This window comes from Peromyscus leucopus, chromosome 4 (assembly GCF_004664715.2).
Source record: "Peromyscus leucopus breed LL Stock chromosome 4, UCI_PerLeu_2.1, whole genome shotgun sequence".
In the NCBI taxonomy this organism is placed as follows: Eukaryota; Metazoa; Chordata; class Mammalia; order Rodentia; family Cricetidae; genus Peromyscus; species Peromyscus leucopus.
Genome location: NC_051066.1, coordinates 128,909,633 through 128,934,655, shown reverse-complemented (window position 1 = coordinate 128,934,655; position 25,023 = coordinate 128,909,633). Strand labels below are relative to the sequence as shown.

Sequence of the window (25,023 nt, the reverse complement as noted above, 5' to 3'; positions counted from 1 at the left end):
AATATAATATAATATAAAATTGCATCATTTCCCCTTTCCCTTTCCTTCCTTCAGCCGCTCCCATGTATCCCTCTTGCTCTCAATCAAATTTGTGGTCTCTTTTTCTTTGATTGTTGTTACATATGTGTGTTTGTATATGTTCCTAAATATATAAATACAACTGTTTAGTCCGTATAACGTTATTTGTATGACCCTTTGTGTTGGATAACCAATTGGTGTGCTATTCCCTGGAAAGACTGTTTCTCACACTCTCAGCTTTCCTTAGTTGCCTTTAGTTCTTTTTCTAGGTTTAAAATTAAATCTTTAAAAACAAAAAGGGTCTGGAGAGACGGCTTAATCATTAAGAGCATGCACAGTCCTTCCAGAGGAACCAAGTTTGATACCCAGCACAAATGTCAGACGCCTCACAACTGCCTGTAACTCCAAATTCCAGTGACCCAATGCCTGTAATCTGTTCAGGTACCCAAACTCACATGCAGATACTCATACACAGACACATACACACATACCTGTGATTAAAAATAAATCTGTAAAACTAATAACAAGAAAAAGACTCCAGAAGCCATAGGGCGTAGTGCATGTTTGTAATCCTAAAATCAAGAGGAACAGCCAAGAAGCTCACTAGTCTGGACTACATAATGCTTCCCAGAGGAGCCTCTGCCGCGTCCTGTCTCCTGTCTCCAGGGTGTGGGTGAGAGTGGGGCTCCTGAAAATGACTTCATACATTTTTACTTAAAATCATTAACCAGATTTTTTTTTTTAATTTTATTTTATTGGTGTTTTGCCTGCATTATGTCTGTGTGAGAGTGTTGGATCCCCTGGAACTGGAGGTACAGACAATTATGAGCTGCCATGTGGGTGCTGGGAATTGAACCCAGGACCTCTAGAAGAACAGCCAATGCTCTTCACCACTAAGCCATTTCTCATTAATTCCACGTCTTTGTTTTGCTTTGAGAGGGAGAGTTAGTATGACTTTCCTAGAAGAAGCAGACTGGATATGAAGACAGCAGTCAATCCCTGCAAACCCTTGAAAGGGAGGGAGCACAAAGGGAAAATTAATCGAGCCTCATGTCACAATATACCATGTGGGGACAGACGCATGAAGAAATTAAGGCCCCAGGTAGGGAACATGGAGGTAGATTCGTTCCAGATCACAGGGTAAGATGAACCAGATGCTGCTCCTGCACCCTGGCTCAGTGGCACTCAGTTGAAGTAGGCCACCTGTGACCTCCCTTCCTGCCGCCACCTCCTAGGGGATGAATGCTTACTGTTTTCCTGCAGAATGGTGAACAAGAGATGTGTCCCCACATTTTGGGGTTTGTTTAATAGATACAAGATTTTTTTCTTTTGAAACGAGGTCTCACTATATAGCCAGGAACGCTACACCAGGTTGGCCTTGAACTCACAAAGATCCACCTGCCTCTGCCTCCCAAGTGCTGAGACCATACCCGACCTAGACTTAATTTTTTTTAACATCAGTACTATGATTTGAATGTGTCCTCCAAAGCTCATGTGTTGAGAACTTAATCTCTAAATGCAACAGTGTCTAAAGACCTGACATTTAAGGGATGAACGAGAGCAGGGGATATAGCTCAGTTGGTAGAGTGCTTGCCTACTAAGCATGAAGTCCTAGGTTCATTTCCCAACACTGTGTAAACCTTTGACGCATGCTTGCAATCCCAGCACTCAGGAGGTGGAGGCAGGAGGACCAGAAGTTCAAGGTCATCTTCAGCTACATAGCAAGTGCCAGGATACCCTGGGAGCTCCTGTCTCAGTGAACAAACAAGAGGGTTGGTTCCTGATGGGAGGATGGCTTTGGGCCCCTACATACCCATGCACCTTTACAGGTGCACTTCCATTTTCAGTGGGATGATACAAGAAGACCCTTGCTATATGCAGGCTCTCAACCTTAGACATCTCTGCCTCTAGAGCTTTTTATTTTTGGATATGAAATGCTTCACAGATATGTGTGCCATCCTTGCACAGGGGCTGTGCTAATCTCTTTATTGTTTCAATCTTATTATACATGTTGCTGAAGTGAGCGTTCTGCCCCTAGAACTCCTAAGAAATAAATTTCTACTCTTTACAAATTACTCAACCTCAGTAATTCTGTTAGAGCAATACCAAATGGACTGAAGCAAATTTAGGTATAGAGTATTGTTGAGTGGATAGAACAGAGGTCCATGTAACTTTCCATCCTAGACTTGTTTTTTCCCTGTTATTAACACCTTGCATGGGTGGTCCATTTGTGGAAGCTAATCAACCAGTAGTGATGTATTACCAACTCCAGTCCATACATTACCTCAGGGGCTCCTCCTCCTCCTCCTCTCCTTTTCCTCCTTTTTTTTTTTTTTTTTTTTTCCTGACAGGGTCTTACTTTATAGCTTTAGTTGTCCTGGAACTCACTCTGTAGACCAGGCTGGCCTCGAACTCACAGAGATCCGCCTGCCTCTGCCTCCTGAGTGCTGGGATTAAAGGATGTGCCACCACACCTGGCTTGGGTCCACTCTTTGTGACGTACTTTCGATGAGTTCTGACAGAGGCTTACTTGGTAAGTAGCCTCTGCTGTGGTACCGTACAGAACAGTTCACTGTCCTAAAAACTGCTGTGTTCTCTTTGTTCCTCGATTCTTCTTCTCAAATTCTTAGCAACTGTCTCCAAGGTTTTCCATTTTCAGGATGTCATGTAGCTGAGATCTATGGAGTGTAGCCTTTACAGACTGGTTCTCCCCCACCCCATTGTACTGGGGGTGGAACCTAGGACCTTGTGTATGCCAGGCAAAGGCTCGACCACTGAGATCCCCAGAACCAACTTGGCTTCTTCCAGGAATTTCATAAGATTCCCTTCTCTCTTTTTGTGGCTTAATACCTGATTTCTTTTTAGTGCTAATCATCCATTACAGAGTTTCCTTATTCCCCTTTGAAAGGCCATCTGCTTGCTTTGGTAACAATGAGGGAAGCTGCTCTGACTGTCGTGTGGATTCCTGTGTGGACACACATCTTCGACTCATGCAAAACAGCAGGATACCCAGCTGATGACTCATACAGTTAAGAGCTTGTTTAATTTTGTAGAAGAAATATTGGATCATCTTCATAAGTGACTGTGGGGTCTTGAGTTCCTGCAGCACTGAACGACTGTGTCCTGCAGCTGGGTTTGGTTTGTCTTCAGCATTTGGAGTCTCAGTCATTCTAAGTGTGTTCTTGTCATTTTAGCTATTGTCTCCCCAATGACACATGATGTAGAACATCTTTCTCATGCTTATCTGCTGTCTGTGTGCCTTTCAGGAGAAGCTTTTTCCAATCGTGCTCATTTTGAAACTGAGTTGTTTTCTTATTGAATCATGAGAACTCTTTGCATATTTTAGATACTAGTCCTCCATTAGACACATGTTTTGAACATATTCTTCAAGCTTAGGATTTGTCTCTCTCCTTTCTTCCCTTTTGCCCAGGCTGGCCTGACATTTGCTATGTAGCCCAAGCAGGCTTGTTGTGCAAGCCTGACAGACTGAGTTCATCTGCGTTCAGATCCCCAGAGCCCACATAAAAAGCTGGGCATGGGCCAGGAATGGTGGGCATGCCTCTAACCCCAGGGAAGCAGAGGCAGACAGATGTCTGTGAGTTTGAGGCCAGCCTAGTCTACAGAGTGAGACCCTGTCCCACATCCTTCCCCCCGGAATAAGTAGCTGTATGCAAGTAGGTGCAAGCATCAGTAGCCCAGCACCTCTCTAAATGGAAGCAGAGTCTGTGGAAGCTTTCAGGGCTGCTAGCCTGGCACACAGAGATGAAAACATCAAGACACCCTGTCTCAAATAAGGTGAAAGGTCAAAGTGAGGACCTACACTTGAGGTTGTCTTCTGACCTCAGTATGTGTGCTGCTGTGGTGTGCCCCCACCCGCAAACACACACACACACACACACAATTTTTTAAGGATTTTATTTATATGTATGTGTGTTTTGCCTGCATGCTGGTGCACCATATGCCTGCCATTCTTGAGGAGGCCAGAAGAGGGCATCCAATTCCTTGGAACTGCAGTTACAGATAGTTGTGACTAGGAGCCTAAACCAGGTCCTCCACAAGAGCAGTAAGCTCTTAACCAGCTGTCTAGCCCCCAACACAGTGTGTTTTGGTTAACTGCACGTCGTTACAATTACAAACTGGGATTGGCAAGATAACTCAGCGGGTAAAGGCGGGTGCTGCCAAGCCTACGTTCAACCCTGGAACCCACATGGTGGAAGGAGAGGACCAACTTCCACAATTTGCCCTCTGACCTCCACATGAGTGCTGCGACACATGTCAACTCCCTGCAATAAATAATAAATAAGTTTAAAAATTAAAAACTGGCCCTCAGGAGGCAGAAGCAGGAGGATCAGGACATGGGCTACACAGTAAGACCCTGTCTCAAAAACAGTAATTTAAAAATTTGCAAAGGACAAATTGTTAAGAAAATGAAGCCAGGCCTGTCTTAGTCAGCCATTACCATAATATCCATGTAACAAAACAGCTCCTGAAAGCATAAGCTCATGATAATTATTTCTCCTTCGCATGTCTGAGGACCAGCTGGGGGTCAGCCTGGACTGGGCTCGGTTGGGTTTGGTGCTGGCCTGAAGGCTGGTCCAGGTTTGCTCCTCCTGTCTCTCGTTTTCCTTAGGTCACATTCTAATCAGGAAGAAGGCTGGAGGGTGAGACCAGAAACAACATTCTAAACCTGTTTCCTTTGCCTTTGCTAATGTACCATTGGCCGAAACAAGTCTCATGGCCGAGCTCAACATCAGCGGGACAGGGACGAGTGCTCTTCGCATGGATGACTGACTGGAAAGAGAACCGATTTTTATTGCAAGGTTGTGAGTAAGATCCTGGGCTTTGCTTTCAGACTCCAAAGTATGTATTCTAAACCACAAAGCAAGAGCGCAATCAATTAGGTTACAGACGAGGTAAGTTTGTGTGTGTGTGTGTGTGTGTGTGTGTGTGTGTGTGTGTGTGTGTGTGTGTATTATAAATATGAAATACACATGTAAGCATATATCTATATCTATCTATCTATATCTATATCTATAGATATATATCGGTGATGCTGGTTTTAGATTTTGTCCACGGTTCCCACTTTATAACTCCCTCCTCAAATCAAGCTATAAAAGCTAAACTATGTCTTTTCTAAGTAGGTCATAGCAACTCTTATCATCCCCCTGCCTTTCTGTTTGGGATCTGGCCATAAAGACTCTTGTTGTGTAGTATGTGATAAGGGCCTCCTCACTCCAGTGGGATCCTAACCCATACCCTGAAGGTAGGAAAGCCCCGTAGAGAAGACACACACACACACACACACACACACACACACACACACACATCGAAGACAGGCCTTGCTGGGTTTTCCCACCCAGTTTATTAGCAATCACACCTAGGCAATAAAGTCTCCATAAAACTCCGAAGGGCAGGGTTCAGAGAGCTCCCAGATAGGTGGATATGTGGCGATTTCTGTGGAGTGGCAGGTCTAAAGAGGACACGGAAGTGCCACGTGGCCCCTTTCCCACTGTGCATTTTGTCATCTTTTCCTTCATGGTATCGTTTATGATAAAACAGTAAAACCTCATTCTCATCCTGAGTCCCCTGAGCAGCTTGAGCAAATTAATGGAACCTAGGAGGGAGCCGTGGGGAGCCTGGCTTACAGGCAGCCAGTGAAAGCCTGCATAAAACAACCTGCCTCTTTCATCTGGCATCTAAGGCAGAAGGGAGGAAGTCGTGGGGACTGAGCCCCCAACCTGTGGGATCTGACAGTACCTCCAGCTAGTTAGGGTCAGAACTGAGTTGGAAGAAAGGATACCCCTCCCAGTGGGTGACCCTTGCTGTAGGGCAGCTGTTCAGGAGAGATCTCTGCACCTTTCGTGCTCGTAGAAATGTTGGTTGTAGTTTGAAAATGGGGAGAACAGTCACTTTGTTTCTCTCCCGAGAACGTAGATTAAAAGCCAGCTCACCTTAGTCTCCACTGTTCTTAGACCCAGTTCTTAAGGATAGACCCATGAGCTCCTGAGTGATGATGCAGACTGGCTTCGGTAAGTTCAGGGTTTCATGTGACACTAGGGGATGCTGTGATGTAGGACCTTTGGAAGATGCAGTGATACAGAATGTCATTGTGCTCTGTCCCACTGTCACCAGCCCTGTCTTCTCCCCATGACAAAAGCTGACTGCCAAGAACTTTCAGCGGAGATGATAATGCAGAAAGTGTTCACTACCTTCTTGTCCCCTCTACTTCCTGTCAGGTCTCCCTCCTGGCCACCAAGAGCATCCCTTACAAAGTACCAGGTCCTCTTCTCAGTAGTCCCCCCTTCAGACCCAAGATCTCCTGCAGTGATGAAGACCATCTTTGCAATCATGACGGCTGTGTGGCCATGGGAAATGGCCACCATCCCTGAGGGAGGTCTAGCACACGGATCAGTATGGCTTCAACAGGAGAGAAACCATATGTGGTGCCCTGACAGACCCAGCTTCTGAAAGGCAAAACCATAAGCATCCGGGCACCAGTATAGTAGGCAGAGAAACAGCCCCTCAAAGGCTGCCTGGCGAAGGGGACTTGGCAAATGTGATTAAGGATCATGACGTGGAAGGACTATTCTGGCTTATTTAGGTGAGTCCAGTGTGATTACTTTAGAGGGTGCAGCAGCTGAAGATGCAGGGGAGACCAGAAGACGGAAGTAGAGCTCAGAGTGGTGTGCAGAAACCTGAGTCACAGGAGAGGGCAGCCTCTGGAGGCCAGAGAAGGCAAGGAAGGAATCCCTCTTCTTGAATCTCCGGGAGCAACAAAGCCCTGTCAGCCCAGCCCATTTGGCACTCCTGGCTTCCCCACCGTGCCATGATAATCATGTGCTGTTTGCAGCACATGATTTGTTAAGGAAACAAAAGGAAGCTGGTTGAGCCAGCACGTATTTTAGGATGGTTAGAAAAGCTTGAGCATTGCTTCTGATCTTTCCCTTTCTTATGCATAGGTGTATGTGTGTGTGTGTGTGTGTGTGTGTGTGTGTGTGTATGTGTGTGTATGTGTGTGTGTATGTGTGTACATGTATGTAGAGGTCAGAGGGCACCCTCAGGTGTCATTCATTCCCCAAGATGCCATCGGTCTCCTTTGAGATGAGTCTCTCACTGACCTGGAACTCACCACTTAGGCTAGACTGCCTGGATACTGAGTCCCAGGCATCCATCCTCTGGTTCCCCCTTCACACACACAGGGGTTACAAATGCACACCACCACACCCAGCATTTTTACATGAGCTCTGGAGATTGAACTCAGGTCGCTGTGCTTGTAGGACAAGCATTTTGCTGACTAACACCCCCCCCCCCCCGATTTTCTCATTTCTTCATACTTGTGGCCTCTGGGAAGGTCCTTCTTCCCTCTGATATGTCACACAGCAAGGAGGCAAATAGACATTTGGGAACAGGGAAGCTGACCTTTGGGAAAAGCCTTTGACATTCACATCTTTATTTAAATACTATTTTTAAGCTTCCCACTTAAACCACAGCTATAGCTTGAATTCAATCATCTCAGGCAAATAAGAAATACCAACTTGGGGTCCCTGAGAACGGCAGATTGCAGACGACTAGAGTCAAAAAAGGACTGTGAAGTCCACCCCACCCACTCAACAACTGAAGAATCTGTGGCTGGAGTGTGTAAAGTGGGGGTTGGTGTCTGGGAGTGAGCCCAGAAGGTTAAGCATGCCACAGGCACTCCTGGGGCGTGGCTCTGCTCATGTCCTGCCCATCAAGGCTGCTGCTGATACTGGCTCTCAGTGGCTGTGTAGAAGTCATCCAGCACACTTTGGATGTATTCGAAGGTGGGCCGTTCCTCTGGTCGGTTCTTCCAGCATCGGGTCATGATACTATAGAGCTCTTCTGGGCAGTGCTCCGGTCGAGGCATCCGGTACCCATGCTCCAATGCGCGGATCACCTCTGGGTTTGACATGCCTGAGAAAGAGGTGTGGAATTTAGTGTGTGTGTGGGAGGAGCAAATGGAGCTGCAGTCACCATCTGACTGTTTGGGGAAGATGTGGAAACTGAGTCCTAATAGCTGTCCAGCCACCAAGCCATGCTAGATCTCACAGGAGGCAGAGCATTAACCAATCTACTGTTTCTGCCACTGTTGGTCGTCATTTTATCTATCATCTGTTGTGGGATATTTTGTTTGTGTTCTGACAAATAAAGCTTGCCTGGAAATCAGAGTGCAGAGCTAGCCACCAGTTAACCATAGGGGCCAGGCAGTGGTAGCACACACCTTTAATCCCAGCACTAGGGAGGTGGAGACAGGAATATAAGGGGGGTAGAGACAGGGTGGGGCTCCCATTCAGTCTGAGAGCCCATGCATTTGGTCTGAGTTTGCGTAGAGGTAAGAACTCTCCGGTGGCTGGCTGCTCTGCTTCTCTGATTTCTAGGTAAGCGTCAGAACACAAACAAATATCACATAACAACCATCTATCTATCTATCTATCTATCTATCTATCTATCTATCTATCTATCTATCTACATTTATTTGTTTGTTTGTTTGTTTATATTTCATGTGCATTGGTATTTTGCCTGCATGTATATCTGTATGAGGGTATCGGATCCTCTGGAACTGGAGTTACAGACCGTTGTGAGCTGCCGTGTGGGTGCTGGGAATTGAACCTGGGTGCTCTGGAAGAGCAGCCAGTGTTCTTAAGGGCTGAGCCATCTCTCCAGCACTTCTCTTTATTTATTTTTGAGACAGGGTCTCACTGTGTAGCTCTGATCCTGGAACTCACTCTGTAGATCAGAAGGCCTCAACCTCACTGAGATCCACCTGCCTCCGCCTCTGCTGGGACTAAAGGTGTGCACTGCCACCACCGCTGGCTGTCCATTAGTTTTGTTAACTGCAACCTCAAGCATCTGAATGGATGTAGTCATGTAATCCTCTGCCTGGATTTTACTAGTGTACCCACAGAACAAGTGGTCACTCTGAATAGGATCATTTCCTTATTCTATTTAAGTTTACATTTGTTACCTATAAAAACAACCATGAAATACCTATGATCACCAACTTTACTTTTATTTTTAGTTTTCTTTTTTAACTTGGGGGGTTTGTTGAAGAGATGGGTCAATAACTAAGAACAAAAACAAAGAAACCTTAAACATCTTGCTTGGATGTCTATATATCACCCCAAGTGAATCAACTCAAATGTCCACAGCTCCTTCAGTGCCAGGACAGCCATCCTTGACTCTCTCTCCTTCTTTTGAAATGTGGCCCACTTCATCAGCTTATCTCTGCTGCCTGGTGCCACCTTGGTCACACACTCTCATCCAGTCACACTGAACCAAAGCCTGCCCCCTCATATTTATTTTTATTTTCTGTATACATATGTGCATATGTACATGTATATATATATATATATATATATATATATATATATATATATATATATATATATATGCTGGTATCCTTGGAGACCAGAAAAGGACATCAGATCCCATGGAACTAGAGTGACAGATAGTTGTGAGCTGCCACATGGGTACTGGGAACCAGACCCCCATCCTCTGCAAGAGCAGCAAGTACTCTTAACCTTTGATCCATCTCTCCAGCCTCAAGCATACATCTCAAAGAGAGAAATCATCCAGGTGTGGTGGTGTACACCTTTAGTCCCAGCACTTGGAAAGCAGAGACAGATGGGTCTCCAAGGCCAGCCTGGTTTGTATAGCAAGTTCCAGGCCAGCCAGGGCTACATCCTAAGACCCTGTCTCAAAAAATAAAATAAAATAAATAAAAAAAAATCATTTGACTTCCTCCCAGCCCCATGCCATCTCATGGCTTCCTAGATACTTTAGCAAACACCTACATTCATCACCATACCCAGGCCCTGCCAGTTCTGGCTTTTTCAGATCTTCTCATCCACTTCCTGCTCTGAGCTCTGATTGTTTAGGAGCAACAGGGTGTGTGAAAGATGAAACAGCGACCCAAACAGCCAACAGATCCTTTATGTGCAGGCTGAGGAATGGTGGGTGGTGGTACCTCTGATTGAAATGGGAAAGGTGAAGAGAGGTTGGGGGATGATCAAGAGCTGAGCTTAATAGACATGCTGACAAGATAAACCATGGCCAGGGTGAGCTCTAGACACACCCCTAAACTCAGGTCCCTTTCCCTACCTGGGTAAGGGATCCGGCCGTAGGTGACAATTTCCATCAGTAGGATACCGAAGGACCAGACATCAGACTTGATGGTGAAGGAACCGAAGTTGATGGCTTCAGGAGCTGTCCACTTGATGGGGAACTTGGCTCCTGCAGGGTTAGACAGAGCAGAATCAGGGTGAATCTGGGGACCTGTGAGGGCTGGGACTCCGTTAGGGTAGAGGAATCGGGACAGGGACACCTGCTGCCCCCTGCAAACAGTGATGATCCTGCACTGTGCCTCCCAGATCCATGGTATCAAGAGACATCTGTCTTGAGGATACACAGCCTGAAGCAATGAGGAATGGGCATAGGGATGTAATACAGGTGCTCGCTCTGGGGACCACCTCCTTGATTCGGCTGATACCTGGTGAATTATAACTCTGGGAAGTGGAATCCTAGAGGTCCTTGGGGATGGAGGAGCTTCAGGGGCCTTGAGTCCAGCTCACAGCTGATATCTTACCCCACCCTCCAGCCATGGGGTGCAGGAGAGTGCTATGGATGGTCTTTCTGTATGCTGTGAATATGTGTTGTTCCCATTGGTTAATAAATAAAGCTGCTTTGGCCTATGGTAAGGCAGGAATAATATGCCAGAGAGACAGGGCGAAGGGTGGAGTCAGGACAGATGCCATCCAGCTGCCCACGGAACAAGATGCCAGCAGACCACTAACACCATGGCCATGTGGCAAAATATAGATTAATAAAAATGGGTTAACTTAAGATGTCAGAGCAAGCTAGCAATAAGCCTGAGCCAGACCAAGCAGTTTATGTTTAATAATAAGCCTCTATGTGTTTATTTGGGACCAATCAGCTACAGGACACAGGAACACTTCTGGCTACATCTGGAGCCCAACATGGGGCTGGAATTTCTGCAGAAAACCTGACAAAAGCTTAAAAAGGGATTCTAGACTCACAAAAACATGAGTCAAACACAGCTTCTTGGTAGCTGCATTTTTTCAGATAGGCTCTTTTGTTGGTGGCTAACAGATGTGTGGCTCCTTTAAGAGATGGCTTCCTGGTTCATGCTGGTGGCACTCATGGCTCTTTCCAGAGGTTCTGCTATGGGACACTTAAATGGGGTTTGTGGGCAATGTGCTACAAGCTGCTTGATGGTGGCATAGACCTTCTGCTTCCCAGAACTGGCAGTGAATGTACCTCTGCCATGTTGAAAAGCTGAACAGGGCAGAGCCAGCAGCCAGGGCACCACTTGGGTTCTAGCCCCATAGCTTAGCAGTTTAAAAACTCTCTGGGTCAAAAAAGGATTAAAGATATACAGTAAAACAGATTCAGATGGTAAAAACCTTTAAATGGGTTACATTGTATTTAAAAATATACGTAGACTTGGGAGAAGAAAGAAAAAGGATAAAGTCCTTTAAAAAGAAATAAAATTAAAAAAGCCAAATGAAGATGGAAAATACACAGAGAGTCTGAATACTGTATATAATTGTGTTGTCTTTGGGATTTTTTTTTTCTAACTGCAGAGAGACATTTGATTGTAGGGGCTGCTAAGTTAAACCAACATATGGTATTTTGATTTTAAAATTTGGGTCTAAGGATATGTTGCTTTGGAAAAGAGGTTCTGCTTTTGTTTCGACAGAAGATGAGAAGCTGTGGATTCCTTCCAGTTTAATATGGTTCCATCAAGGAATACCCCCTGAGAGGTCTCCAGTGGATGATCCAACATCCAGAACAGCTTCAAGGCAACTGGCTGAGATGATGCAGCCTCATAGATGATTCCAGGCAGGACTTGACCATAATCCTAAATTTTCTCAGGATCCCCAGAAGATTGCCAGCACCCCCAATCAGCAGGAAGTAGTATAGAAAGCCTAAATTTCCAAAATATTGTTTATGAATGTTTGTTTTTATTTAAAGGGGGATATGATATAGAAATGATGAAAAAAGGTAGGAAATTAAATCTACTTTAATCCAAAAAACAACTGTTAATCTCAAAATACTTTACATTAATAAATTACATTTATTAAAATAAATTTAAGGTTTATTTTGTTATACTGTATGTGTATTTCTGCTCTTGTTTAAGGTATTATGTTTATGCAACTCATTAAAATTGTAATATTAAACACAAATTAATGGTCATCTATGATAATCAAACTTATAGTCATGTTAGTTAAGTTTTTAGGTATATAAAGATATATTTTAATTATATAGATTATCTTCAAATACTTCAAAGGCCTACAGAATATGGCATTTAAAATATTTTAAGAACTTAGCCTTTTCTGGACAGTGAGATATGTCTGCTCCTTGCAGCACCAATTACTTCAAAGAGAATGATGGGCATCGAAGAAACTTGTTATGGAGTTTGCTTACAATATAGAAAAGGCTAGCCATTTGGGCAAGAAACTGCTCTTGCCTGGACTGCTTGACAGTATGTTGTATAAACTGGACATGCAGGACCCATAGGAAAATGACCACTGAACTTTGCCAAACAAGGTGGGATGGTCCCTCAGGTTCCTGCTTTACAGAAGAAACTGCCAGACATTCTGCAGGACACAGAGGAAAGTGACTGATGAGCTTTGCTATTATACAGAATAGTTCTTCAAATTTCCCACTTCCTGAAAAATATGCCAGAGACTCTAGGCCTGTAGGCTGAAGATAGATGCCCCAATGTTACAGAGAAACTTTGGATGACTCTCCAGGTAGCCAGATGTCTCTGTCATTTCCACAGTTTTAGAAGTTGTTTACAGGGGCTGGAGAGATGGCTCAGAGGTTAAGAACACCGACTGTTCTTCCAGAGGTCCTGAGTTCAATTCCCAGCACCCACATGGTGGCTCACAACCATCTGTAATGATATCTGGCACCCTCTTCTGTATACATAATAAATAATCTTAAAAATAAATAAATAAATAAATAAATAAATAAATAAATAAATAAATAAAAGCATTTTCCTGTAAGACCTGCCTTATTAAAAAAAAAAAAAAGAAGTTGTTTACAATACACTTCCTGTTTACTTAGGTAATATTATAGCCTTCTGGGGTCTTTGATGGAGTTGAAGACAAGATAATTATAATTTTCCTTAGTTATGATAAAAGGTAAATTAGATATAAAACTTTAGACTCACAAAGATAGATGATAGAATATTTTCTTTAATTTTGCCCAATACAAATAGACTAGATATTTTAACTGTAATTCTTACTTGATAACTGTATTGTTATATATAATTTTACTATGTTCAAATGAAAACCTTCCTTTTTGATTAGACAGAAAAGGGGAAATGCTGTGGGACAGTCTTTCTGTATGCTGTGAATATATATTGCTCCCACTGGTTAATAAATAAAGCTGCTTTGGCCTATGGTAAGACAGGATAAAAGCCAGGTGGGAATCTGTGGCTGTTATGTAGAACTGAATGGTATTGTAAAAAAAAAAAAAAAAAAAAAAAAAAAAAAAAAAAAGCCAGGTGGGAAATCCAAGTGGAGAGACAGGGAGAAGAAGCTCAGAGTCAGGGCAGATGCCATCCAGCTGCCCAAGGAACAAGATGCCAGCAGACTGGTAATGCCACAGCCATGTGGCAAAATATAGATTAAAAGAGTTGGGTTAATTTAAGATGTCAGAGAGCTAGCAATAAGCTTGAGCCATAGATCAAACACTTTATAATTAATAATAAGCCTCTATTTGGGACCGAGTGGCTGCAGGACACAGGAAAACTTCTGGCTACAGGAGGGGACTTCAGTTGCTGCCCGAGGTTGGACCTAGTCACTGGATGTTCTTTGTCTACTCCTCCTCCTTTCCTTCTAGGATGGATTTGGTTAGCTGTTTGTGGGTATTGTCTTAATTACAGTCTCATTGGTGAACATGGTCTGCAGCTGCTCCTTGATTTAGGATTATTCTCTGATAAACCCACTGTAAGGCAAAAACCAGAAGTCAGAAACACCTTGACCACTTGGCTCACTTAACACTTAGTTCAGGAACTTCACACCATGGCTTCTTTGTTGTTTCCTCTGGTAACTAAATCAGAGCTGTAGCTCACTGCTCTGGCTTAGCATCATCGGGGGTGGGGTGTGTTGGGGTGGATGGGGGACAGCCTATCACTAGACTGGAAAAGAGATCAATATCCAAAGGGGGAGCATATTGATTGATTGATTCATTCATTCATTCATTCATTCATTTTTATGAGACAGGCTCTCACATAGTCTAGGCTGGCCTCAATTCACTACATAGAGAGGATGGCCTTGAACTCCTGATCCTTCTGCCTCCACCTTTCTATTGCCCAGATTGGAGGCATGTGCTACCACGCCCACCTTTGCATCATTTCTTCTGAATGCAACTATTTCTGCACCATCTCAATGTTGAAAATCAATGTTGGAGATCATGGCCCAGCTCTTAATCACTCTCTGCTGCCACCTGCTGTCCTTGCTTCATCATGGCTGGCAGAGCACATAGGCTGAAAGCTGAGGAGCAGGACCAGAAGCTGCCAAACATTAGGCTGAGGGGTAGAAAGAGCTAGAAAGCTTCAAGCAGTTCAGTTTCAAAGACTTCAGCAGGGCATTTGGCTTCATGGCCAGAGTGGCCCTGTGGGCTGAGAAGCTAGGCCACCATCCCTAAAGGTTTAATGTCCACAAGGCACACATCACCCTAAGCACCCATGAGCATGGGAGCCTTTCAGAGCTGGACACAAATAAACCTAACTGGCTTCATCATGGAAGTAGTTGCATCAGGGGAAGAAAGCAATTTAACCAGGACCCAGGGAGGGAACTGAGGACACGTAGCCCCAGACTCTTGCTGCAGTCCAAACTGCCATGTTGACTCTAATGCTTCCTCTTAGGGTTGGATCCTGCCTGTGGAAAGAGCCAGAGTCACTGCCAACAGCAGCGACTGAGGCCTTTTTGCCCCTGTGCCATTCTCCACCCTCAGGACTCTGTCACACAATGCTAATTTGAATTAGTGCTCCCTAACATTGCAACTTCTCTACAGACATATAATGCAAGAGGTCCTTTTGTGGTCCCAATTCAATTAAAAATTAAAGCTGGCCTTGGAATTGGAGCATGGCTCTCTTCTTCTCTAAACCCACACACGCTGGTTAAAGGAAAATCCAAAATCTCTGTCTCATGTCACAAGAGCCACCTGGTATGGGACAGAGGAAAACAAAATTTATGGGACTATTCTATTGCTGTTAATCTCATCATCCTTTGGTTTCTATTTAATACTTTTCTTAAGGTATAAATATTATCTCAAAATTTATAAGATTATATATATATATATATTTAAACTTTCATGATATTAGTGGTCATATAGAATATTAACTAATTCTATAAATAAGCTTTATCTAGCTTACACAATTTTGGGCTTGAGTCTGAAGCAAGTAACTAGGAACTAAGTTTGTGTACCCCATATGTATTTAACAGATTGTGGTTCTTTAACCTCTTGGAGATTTGCTGCATATGACATTTAAAATGTTTAAGTTTTCTGCAGTGAACCATGACCATCCCTGGCAGTGACCTTTGAGGTCTCCAAGGAGTTGATGAGGCCCTGCAATGACAGATCCACCTAGATTGTGATAATGCCACTAAGCTGACAAACACAACCCAAAGATCAGCTTTGGACTACAAACTTCTCAGGACAATCCAAAGCAGTTAAGATGGTCCAGCCTCATAGACTACTCCAGCCAGAACTTGAGATAATCCCTGTACTTTCTCATCACACCAAGACCAGACAACAGCTAGCTCTCCCAGGACTTGATCTTTATCTCAAATTTTCAAGGTCCCCTAAAGATACCATCACCCCCAGACAGACAGGAAGGAATTTTAAGAACATGACACCCACATTCCCAAGAGATGGTTGTTTGGTGGGTTATGGATGTTTATTATCAGTTATGGGGGTTAGTTTCAAGTTGTTATTGGTCATGGTCAGGGAGGAAACTAAGCAAAGGAGGTTAGATTCAGAGATCTCTTTGAAAAGGTAAAAAAGGGAGGATATAAGAATGATGGGATGAAAGTATAGATTGCTGAATTTACTTTTAAACTAAAAAGCAACTATAGTCCCTGAAAACTATTATTATAAACTATTCAGAATAATTAAGAAATGCAGGTTAGTAGTTAGTCATCTATAATGATCAGACTTGTAGTCATGTTAGCTCTGTTTTCAAGGTCAGAGATATATTTTAAATAGATAGTCTTCAAACAATTCAGAGACCTACAAAAAATGACATTTAAGATGTTTTAATACCATAAGACTTTTCATGACAGACACGTCTACTCCTGGCAGCACCAATCTACTTCAGAGAAGATGATGGGCATTGAAGAACATCCATATGGAGTTTGCTTTCTTTGTGGCAAAAGCTAGCCATTTGGGCAGCTTTTGCTGACAGTATGCTGCCCAAATTGGACAAGCAGGACACAAAGGAAGATAACTGCCAAGCTTTGCCAAGACAAGGTAGGACAGTCCTTCAAAATTCCTGCTTCCCAGAAAAGTATATCAGATATCCTAGGCCTGTAAGTCAAAGACAGATACCCTAATGTTGCAGAGGAACCCTGGGTAACTGTCCAGGCAGCCAGGCAGCCCTGTCATTTCTGTAGTTTTGGAAGTTGTTTGCTTTGTACTTCCTGTTTATTTTGGTAATAGTATATCCTTTTTGGGTCTCTGAGGGGTTGAAGATAGATAGTTACACCATTTTCTTTGTTATCAAATTCAGAAAAGAAACTTACAAAGTGATGTATAAGGTTGAGAGACATAAAAGCTGAAGTTGTTTATCTAAGAAAATGTTTTAAGGTCTAAAAGGATATTTTTAGGATGGTAATAGAAATTATGATAGAAAGTGGTCTAGGACTCAGCAAAATAGGATAGATAATAGAGCAATTTCTCTGAATTTACTAAATACAAATGGACTGGATATTGTCAATGTAATTCTTACCTGATAATTGTTCTTATTGTATATAGTTTTGCTATGTTAGAGTTAAAACCTTTCCTCTTTATTTAGACAGTACCTGATAATTTTTCTTATTGTATATAGTTTTACTGTGTTAGAGTTGAAACCTTTCCTTTTTATTTAGACAAAAAGAGGGAGATGTTTCAGGATATTTGACCACAGTATGACACTCTGAGACTGTTAATAAAGTTAACCTTGAATTAGGGGGCAGAGTCAATGACTAGCTGACCAGAATTACCCATAGAGATTTTGGAGGACACAGGATATAATAGAGAGACACAGGAAGAAATAGGGAGGGGCTTAGAAAGATTCGCAGGCCCTTTTGACCTGGGAAGTGTGGACACAGGGTCAGCTGGTCATTCTTCTGCTGCTTTCTTGTTCTATCAGGTTTTTACCCCAATATCTGACTCCCGAGTTATTAATAATAGAACAATTTAGGCAAATGACAAATTCCATTTCATGGAAATAGGGTTATAGATGGTTGTGAGCAACCATGTGGGTGCTGGGAACTGAACACAGGTCCTCTACAAAAGCAGCCAGTGCTCTTAACCCCTGAGCTGTCTCTCCAACCCTCCTTTCTTTTCAAGAAGCGGAGTCTACATATTCTAGGTTGGCTCCAACTTATGATAACCCTCAGCTTCCTGAGGGCTGGGATTTACAGCTCTAACTCTAAGTTAGTAATTTTCTTTATTCCATACTTTTGCTTTGTGTGGTACTAAGGCTTGAACCCAGAGCCTTGAACATGCTTGGTAGGCATTACTCTATTACCAAGCCACATCCTCAGCTGCCATCTTTTATATCCAGATAGTTTTCTTCATATCTCACTTATTCCCTACAGACTTAGATCATATATCCAACTTTTCATTTTATATTTTTGTAGTTAGTTTAAACTTTATCCAATCATAACAGAAATCGAATGGTGTGTGTGTGTGTGTGTGTGTGTGTGTGTGTGTGTGTGTGTGTGTGTTACTAGGGATTGAGTCTAGCACAATGCATATGCTATGCATGTGCTCTTGCCACAGAACTACTTCCCCTTTACTTTTTATTTTGAGACAGGGTCATTAACTTGCTTTAGCAGGCCTTGAACTTGTTATCTCAGTCTCCAGAGTAGCTGAGGTTACAAGCCTGCACCTCTAGACTTGACTAAAGTCTACAGATACTTAAGTTCTAACTTGGTAGTTGATAGCTGAGTAGCCCCTGTGATCATCATCAGATTAAGGCAGAGAACATTTGCAGCCTTTCAGAAGACTCCTTCCAGCTCCTCCCAGGCAGTACCTCTCTGCTCCAGCTAGCCCCTATTCACAGCTTTGTCAATATAAGTGAATTTTACAGCTTTAATGAGATATCATTCACAGGCCATAAAATCCACACATTTAAAGTGTGTACTCCAGTGGCTTTCATAATAGTGGAAGAGTTGTGAATTTTAGGCCGTTTCATCATGTGTCATCCAGTCCCATCCCAAGCACTCAGAACCCCTTCCTCCCGAGTCCCCGACCCAGCCCTAGGCAACCACTGCTCCACTCTCAGCCTCCACAGCCGTCTTGGTCTCACTTGGGAATTTCATACCAAGGGTAACAGATATCTGCATTTGTGCCTGGCTTCCACTGAGCATGCTCCTAAGGCTTGTACATGTTGTAGCACCTTCCAACACTTCATTCCATTTTATCACAAACACTATTCTGTGGTATGGATACTCGACATTTTCTTCATCTGTTCATCAGCTGATGGGCATCAGTTAGGGTATTTCAGTCTGGGGCTATTAGGAAGAACACTATGAGCTTCACAAATGACTTTTGCCTGTTTTGGATTCCCTGTCTGTGGAACCTCCTGGCATCTGCTCTGTTTAGGCTCACTTCTTTCATTTGGATGTCATGCCTCCCCTTTAGCTGCAGGTGGCATTGGTGTGTGGTGTGATGGGGATGGAACCTGTGGCCTTCTGTGTCAGTCAAACCTCCACCACTGTGTCATCTCCAGCCCCCGGTGTGGGTTTTTCCACTGCTGTATGATGCCACATCCTGTGAGTGTACAGTTGGTATGCACACCCTGTCTGTGGACATTTAGGTCACTCTGATTTTGTCTCCTGTGAATAAAGTTACTCTCACCTCTCACTACTACCTGTATTTTCTGAAGTTGTCACTTCAAGTCTGATCTGAAATGTTCCTCTTCAAGTCTTGTGTGACATTAACATTATCATCCTGACAGGATCTAGAATCATCTAGAAAAGCCCCTGGTTGTGTCTGTGAAGGACTTCCTAATAGGGCTAATTGAGGTGGCAAGACCCATCCTGAATGTGGGTAGCACCATCCCACAGGCTGTGGACCACACAAAAAAGAAAAAAGCACAGGGCGGTAGTGGCACACGCCTTTATCCCAGCATTCAGGAGGCAGAGGCAGGTGGATCTCTGAGTTTGAGGCCAGCCTGGTCTACAGAGCAAGTTCCAGGATAGGCTCCTAAGCTACACAGAGAAGCTCTGTCTTGAAAAAACAAAAAACAAAAGAAAAAGAAAAAGAAAAGGAAAAAAGCGAGCTGAATACCAGCATTTGTCTGTCTGCCTCCTGACTGTGGATACGATATGACCAGTTGTATACTCTTACTGACCCACTAGGATGGACTGTCCTCTCTAACTAGAAGCCAAATTAAAGCCTTCCTTATGTAGCCTTTGTTGAGTATTTTGCCCACTAATGCACTGTGCAGAAGGACCCAGCCAAAGTTGCTGCAGGAGTTAGTCGAGGACAGATCTTGGCCCTTTCCAGTCTCTCGCAGGTGTCCACCCTCAGATCTCACAGCCCTTCCGGGAGGGCTGCGTTGCCTACCTTCCCGAGCTGTGTACTCATTGTCTTCGATGACCCGTGCCAGGCCGAAGTCAGCAATCTTACACACCAGTGATGCAGAGACCAAGATGTTGGCAGCCCGGAGGTCTCGGTGGATGTAGTTCCTCTGCTCAATGAAGGCCATGCCCTCTGAAATCTGTGCCCGGAAGAGACAGGGTCAACCTCACATACTAAATTCTAGTAAATAATTCAAAAGAATTCTTTCTTCCAGCATAATATTTTTATCGATTATTTTGGGATTTCACATAATGCATCCTAATCACTCACTTCCCAGTCCTTTCAGGTCCACCCCCACCTTGTGACCTTCCAGAAAAAAAAAAAGGAAACCCAAGTCCATTTGTGCTTTCCATATACTCACTATAGCATGGTCAAACACCAGCAGCCAGCCCCTTAAAAAAAACTGAGTCTTTCCACACCCCAACCCCTGCCAGAAGGCATCAACTATGAAGAGCTACACTTTAGCATCCCTGTCACAATTTTTTATTTTTTATTTTTTTAAGATTTATTTATTATTATATATAGTATTCTGCTGGCATATATATATGTATATATATCCCTGCCTTCCAGAAGAGGGCACCAGATCTCATTCTAAATGGTTGTGAGATACCATGTGGATGCTGGGAATTGAACTCAGGACCTCTGGAAGAGCAGTCAATGCTCTTAACCTCTGAGCCATCTCTCCAGCCCCCCTGTCACAATTTTTAAGAGTTCTCTTCAATGGCTTCCTATCTGGACTGTTTCTCTGTGGGGGTGAGGGGAGGGTGTTGTTGGGGGGAGGTTGTCCCAGAAGCCTTCCCTGTCCCTCTTTCTCAACTGTCTGCCGTCATCGAAGCCACTGCAAAAGTACCTTCCTTTCTTTACAGTCAGTGGCAACATGGACCATGGACTTCCACATGGTTTCTGGCGGTAGCACAGACCACAGACATCCACTTGGCCTCTGTTGTCAGCCCAGACCATGGACCTCAGCATGGTCTCCAGTGGCAGTACAGACCATGGACATCAACATGGCCTTCAGCTGCAGCACAGACCACAGACACCATCATGGCCCTTGGTGGCAGCACAGGCCATAGACATGGACATGACTTCAGGTGTCAGCATAGACCACAGCCATCTACATGGCCTTTGGTGGTCACAAGGACCACAGACCTCAACTTATCTCCAGTGGCAACACAGCCCATAGATATCAACATGGCTTTGGGTGGCAGCCAAGACCAAGGGTATCTATATGTCCTCCCGTGGTAACACAGACCACAGACATCAACACAGCCCTTAGCTGTAACATGGACCATGGACACCCTCATGGCCCTCAGTGGCAACATAGACCATAAACACTCACATGGCCATCAGTGGTAACATGGGCCAGACATCAACACAACCCCCAGATGCAGGTGGACCATGGACATCAACATGGCCCTTAGCAGTAGCATGGACCACAGACATCAACATGGCCTCCAGTGGTAGCACAGACCACAGACATTCACAAGGACCTTGGGCATCAACATGGATGGGGTAGCAGCATGGACCACGGATATCAGCATGTCCTCCACTGTAGCATGGACCATGGATACTGACAAGGCCTCTTGGGGCAGCATGGATGATGGGGGTCTTTCCAGGAGGTCCAATCCAGAGAATGAGTTGTTCTTCATCTTGGACATCTTGCTGCTGTTCAGAGCCAGGACGATTGTGCCACTGGGCAATGTGTTCGGAAAAGAGCCTGCACAAACTCCTGGCTGCCACACACCACCCTGTCAGCCCTACTCAGCAATGACATGCTCCCCTGTGCCCTGTCCACCGCAGCCTTCTCCCACGTCTGTCACCAATGTCACATCTCTATTTCTGCCTCTCTCCATCACGCATGTGCTGCTCCATTTCTCCCTCTTTCCCACCTATCCATCACATATTTGTTTGTCGAAGTGGCATTGAAAACTGCAGTGTGTCACACAGCGCACACGCGCACACACACACAATATATATATATATATATATTCCAAACAACTTTACATGCAAATATTCATTGCAATGAGTCATTGATCTGATTCAAGGTATCTGGTTTCTGAAGCACCATAAATACTGGACCATCACTGAGACTTGTTTTGAATATCCGGCTGTTGCTCAGAGTCAGGAAGATCTTGTGGCTAGGCAGAGCATCCAGGGGCAGGATCCAAAAGAACTCCAGTCCACTGCACACCTCCCTGCTCTCAATGCTGGCAGGCCAGAGGCTCACCCGGCTGACACACTCTCCTTGTCCCAGCAGGGTAAGCAGCAGTGGTACTCTCCCACATTGCTCCCATACCCTTCATCTCTGTGTCTTAGTTTCGTCATTCTCCATGTGTGGCTCTGCTCTGCCAGCTTCCAGTTTCCTGAGTCCACTCTTTAAGAGCATTTTCCCATAGGACCTGCCTTTTTTAAATTGTTCCACAGATACCGTGGGCTCTGCAGACTCCTCCTGCACTGATGTGTCTCCCCTGTGAGCCTCCGTGGGTTTCTCAGGCTCCTTGGAGCTACTCCATGGTCCTGCAGCAGGTGCTGGAGGCCACAGCCATCTTTGATCAGAGCTATGCTTCTGGTTTTCATCTTCTATAGCTATGACGTGCTCCTGGATCTGGTTCTGCAGCACCAGCTCCTCCACATGCTCCAGCAGCTCATAGATGGAGTAGATGTCGGGATAGACCAACTCAAAGCACTAGATCTCAGCCGAGACGGCAGCCGAGTTGGCCAGCCATGGCATTTGGCCAGTGTGGAGAATTCTTATTCTGGAAGCTTCTGGTAGAAAGATTCATGGCTATGACTTAGAGATTTTCTTACTTACAAAGGTTAGGACAGAAGAGGCAGAAGATGAATCTTGGTTGTCCAGAAAACAGCATGTACAATTTATAAAACTACCTTGGAGCTTTGTGAAGGTAGACCATCATATCCATTTCACAGAGATACTGGCCCCAAATATCAGCATCAAATCAGGCTGACTCTAGATAGCCCAGAACTGAATTATCAGATGAGATTATCTGGGGAACCTAGGGTGGCTGAGTCTAATCAAAGCCTCAAGGGACTAGGAAGTGCACTTTTAAAGAATGAACAGCAGGGGGCATCAAAGGCAGTGGAAACAGGTCCAACTTTCAGCCCGCAATCTCAAGAGTGATTTTGTCTGGAATAGAGGTTATAGTGGAGTGAGCTGGGTTTTAACCTGGAGAGTATGGGAAATTTATAGGGCATCCTTAGAAGACTAGTTTGCAAAAATTATTAGGATGATAATGTAGCTTATTCACTATAAACTGATAAACAGAGAATTTTTGTTTGTTTACTATGGACTTGGGGAGGTAGTTTTGCTATCTCTTTCCACAGGAGGGAAAATGAAAGCCCAGAGAAGTAAATAACGAGTCAATAGCTACGTAGCACATAAGATCCAGAACCAGGGTTGTGAGCTATGGCTTGGCTGAGTCCACTCACCCTCTGTGTCTAGTGCTTTCCCACTGGCTGACACTCCTACGTCCGTGGTTCTTAAGTGAGCTCAGCGGGGGCAGGAAAACTAACTCCACTTGGGAGATAACAGAGCATCATGGCTAAGGGCCCCAGAGTTGGTCCAGCTTATCTTGATCCCCAAGCTCTGTGACCTCAAGCCTTTCTCCCAGAGTTCATAGGGAGATTACCCTCTAAGCTTGTACCACACCTAAGGACAGTGTCTTCCATATAGTAGTCACTTCAGAAGTGGCTAGTAATGCCAACAGAGTGGCCGAGCGTCTTGCTCAGAGCCTCACCGGCAGAGCTAGGACCAACCCATACACCCTACACGTCACTCAAACCCCACACTGGTGGGATGCTGCTTCTCAAATGTTTGTCAACTATGTAAGGATAGGTGACTTGGGTCCAGGTGCCCCTGGGACTTGATGATGATGATCGGATGAGGTTTCAAAACTACCAGGCGGGTCCCCATGAGGTCAGGCAGGAGAACTTGGATCTGCTTCTGAGAGCATGAGGGAGTCCCAGAAGAACTGGTAAGCAGAGTCTAACCCAAGGCTCTTTTGTGTTTATGTGTATCCTGCTGGAAATGAAACCCAGGACCTTGTGTGCTGGGCAAGCACTCTACCCCAGAGCTGCATCGCCAGTCTCTAGGCCAGGACTTGTCCTCAGGTTGTCTAGGAGTGGTCAGAGAGAAGAAAGATCACAAATAAGGTGGCTCTCTGCCAACTTCAATGGGAATAGCGCTCTCTCTCTCTCTAAAATAATTTATTTATTCTTATTTTATGTGCGTTGATGTTTTGCCTGCCTGTATGTCTGTGTGAGGGTGCCAGATCCCCTGGAATTGGAGTTACAGACAGTTGTGAGCTGCCATGTGGGCGCTGGGAATTGAACCTGGGTCCTCTGGAAGAACAGCCAGTGCTCTTAAATGATGAGCCATCTCTCCAGCCCAGGAATAACTCTCTTAAGTCATTTTAAAAAATCTACTATATAAAATTTTATCTCACCAATAAAGTTGGGAGTAAAAACAGATATCAAACTTGAAAGCTACATTTGTGATGCAATTTCCTCATTGGACAGGGAGACTGAGAAGCAGAGTAGGACCGAGGTCACAAAGCCAGGTCCCCAGGTAGTATCCTGTTCGCCTCGGGCTCAGAATCAACCTCTGCTTTTGGGTGTACCAAGACCAGAATGTCTTTTTTTTTTAAAATAATTTATTCATTTGTATTTTATGTACATTGGTGTTTTGCCTGCATATATGTTTGTAGGAGCATCCCCTGGAACAGGAGTTATAGTTATAAGCTGCCATGTGGGTGCTGGGAACCGAACCTGGGTCCTCAGGAAGAACAGCCAGTGCTTTTAACCACTGAGCCATCTCTCCAGCCCCAAGACCAGAATGTCTTTCCGGCCTTGTTTGATTTCCTCAGCTGTGAAGCAGGGGGCGTGTGGCTCTGTTTTCTGAGATGGTCTCATGTAGCCCAGGTTGACCTAGAACTCACTAAATAACCGAGGATAACTTTGAACGTCTGGTCCTCCTGCTCCCACCTCTCAAATGTTCAGATTACAGATGTGCACCACTGCATCTAGTTTTGGTGGGGCTGGGGATCAAGCCTGGGACTTCAGGCGTGCTAGGCAAGCACTCTACTGACTCCGCTATGACCCCAGCCCCAACAATAGCCCCTTCTGCAGCCTTTGACCCTTGTC

The 25,023-nt window shown here is 44.5% G+C and overlaps 1 protein-coding gene and 1 non-coding gene across 2 annotated transcripts in view; both read right to left on the bottom strand.

The window, feature by feature from the left end:
- Positions 1-1,941: 1,941 nt before the first annotated feature.
- On the bottom strand, positions 1,942-2,045 carry LOC114705609. The gene has a single exon (XR_003736417.1). It is a non-coding gene; the product is annotated as a U6 spliceosomal RNA (small nuclear RNA).
- Positions 2,046-7,438: 5,393 nt separating this feature from the next.
- Positions 7,439-25,023, bottom strand: part of Hck (HCK proto-oncogene, Src family tyrosine kinase) — a 51,926-nt gene continuing 34,341 nt past the window's right edge. Inside the window, exons 11-13 of the mRNA XM_028887461.2 lie at positions 19,849-20,002; positions 10,138-10,269; positions 7,439-7,950 (exon numbers count right to left, since the gene is read on the bottom strand). Of these exons, the coding sequence (XP_028743294.1) occupies positions 7,748-7,950; positions 10,138-10,269; positions 19,849-20,002 (489 nt within the window). The 3' untranslated portion in view covers positions 7,439-7,747. The remainder of the gene's footprint in view (positions 7,951-10,137; positions 10,270-19,848; positions 20,003-25,023) is intronic.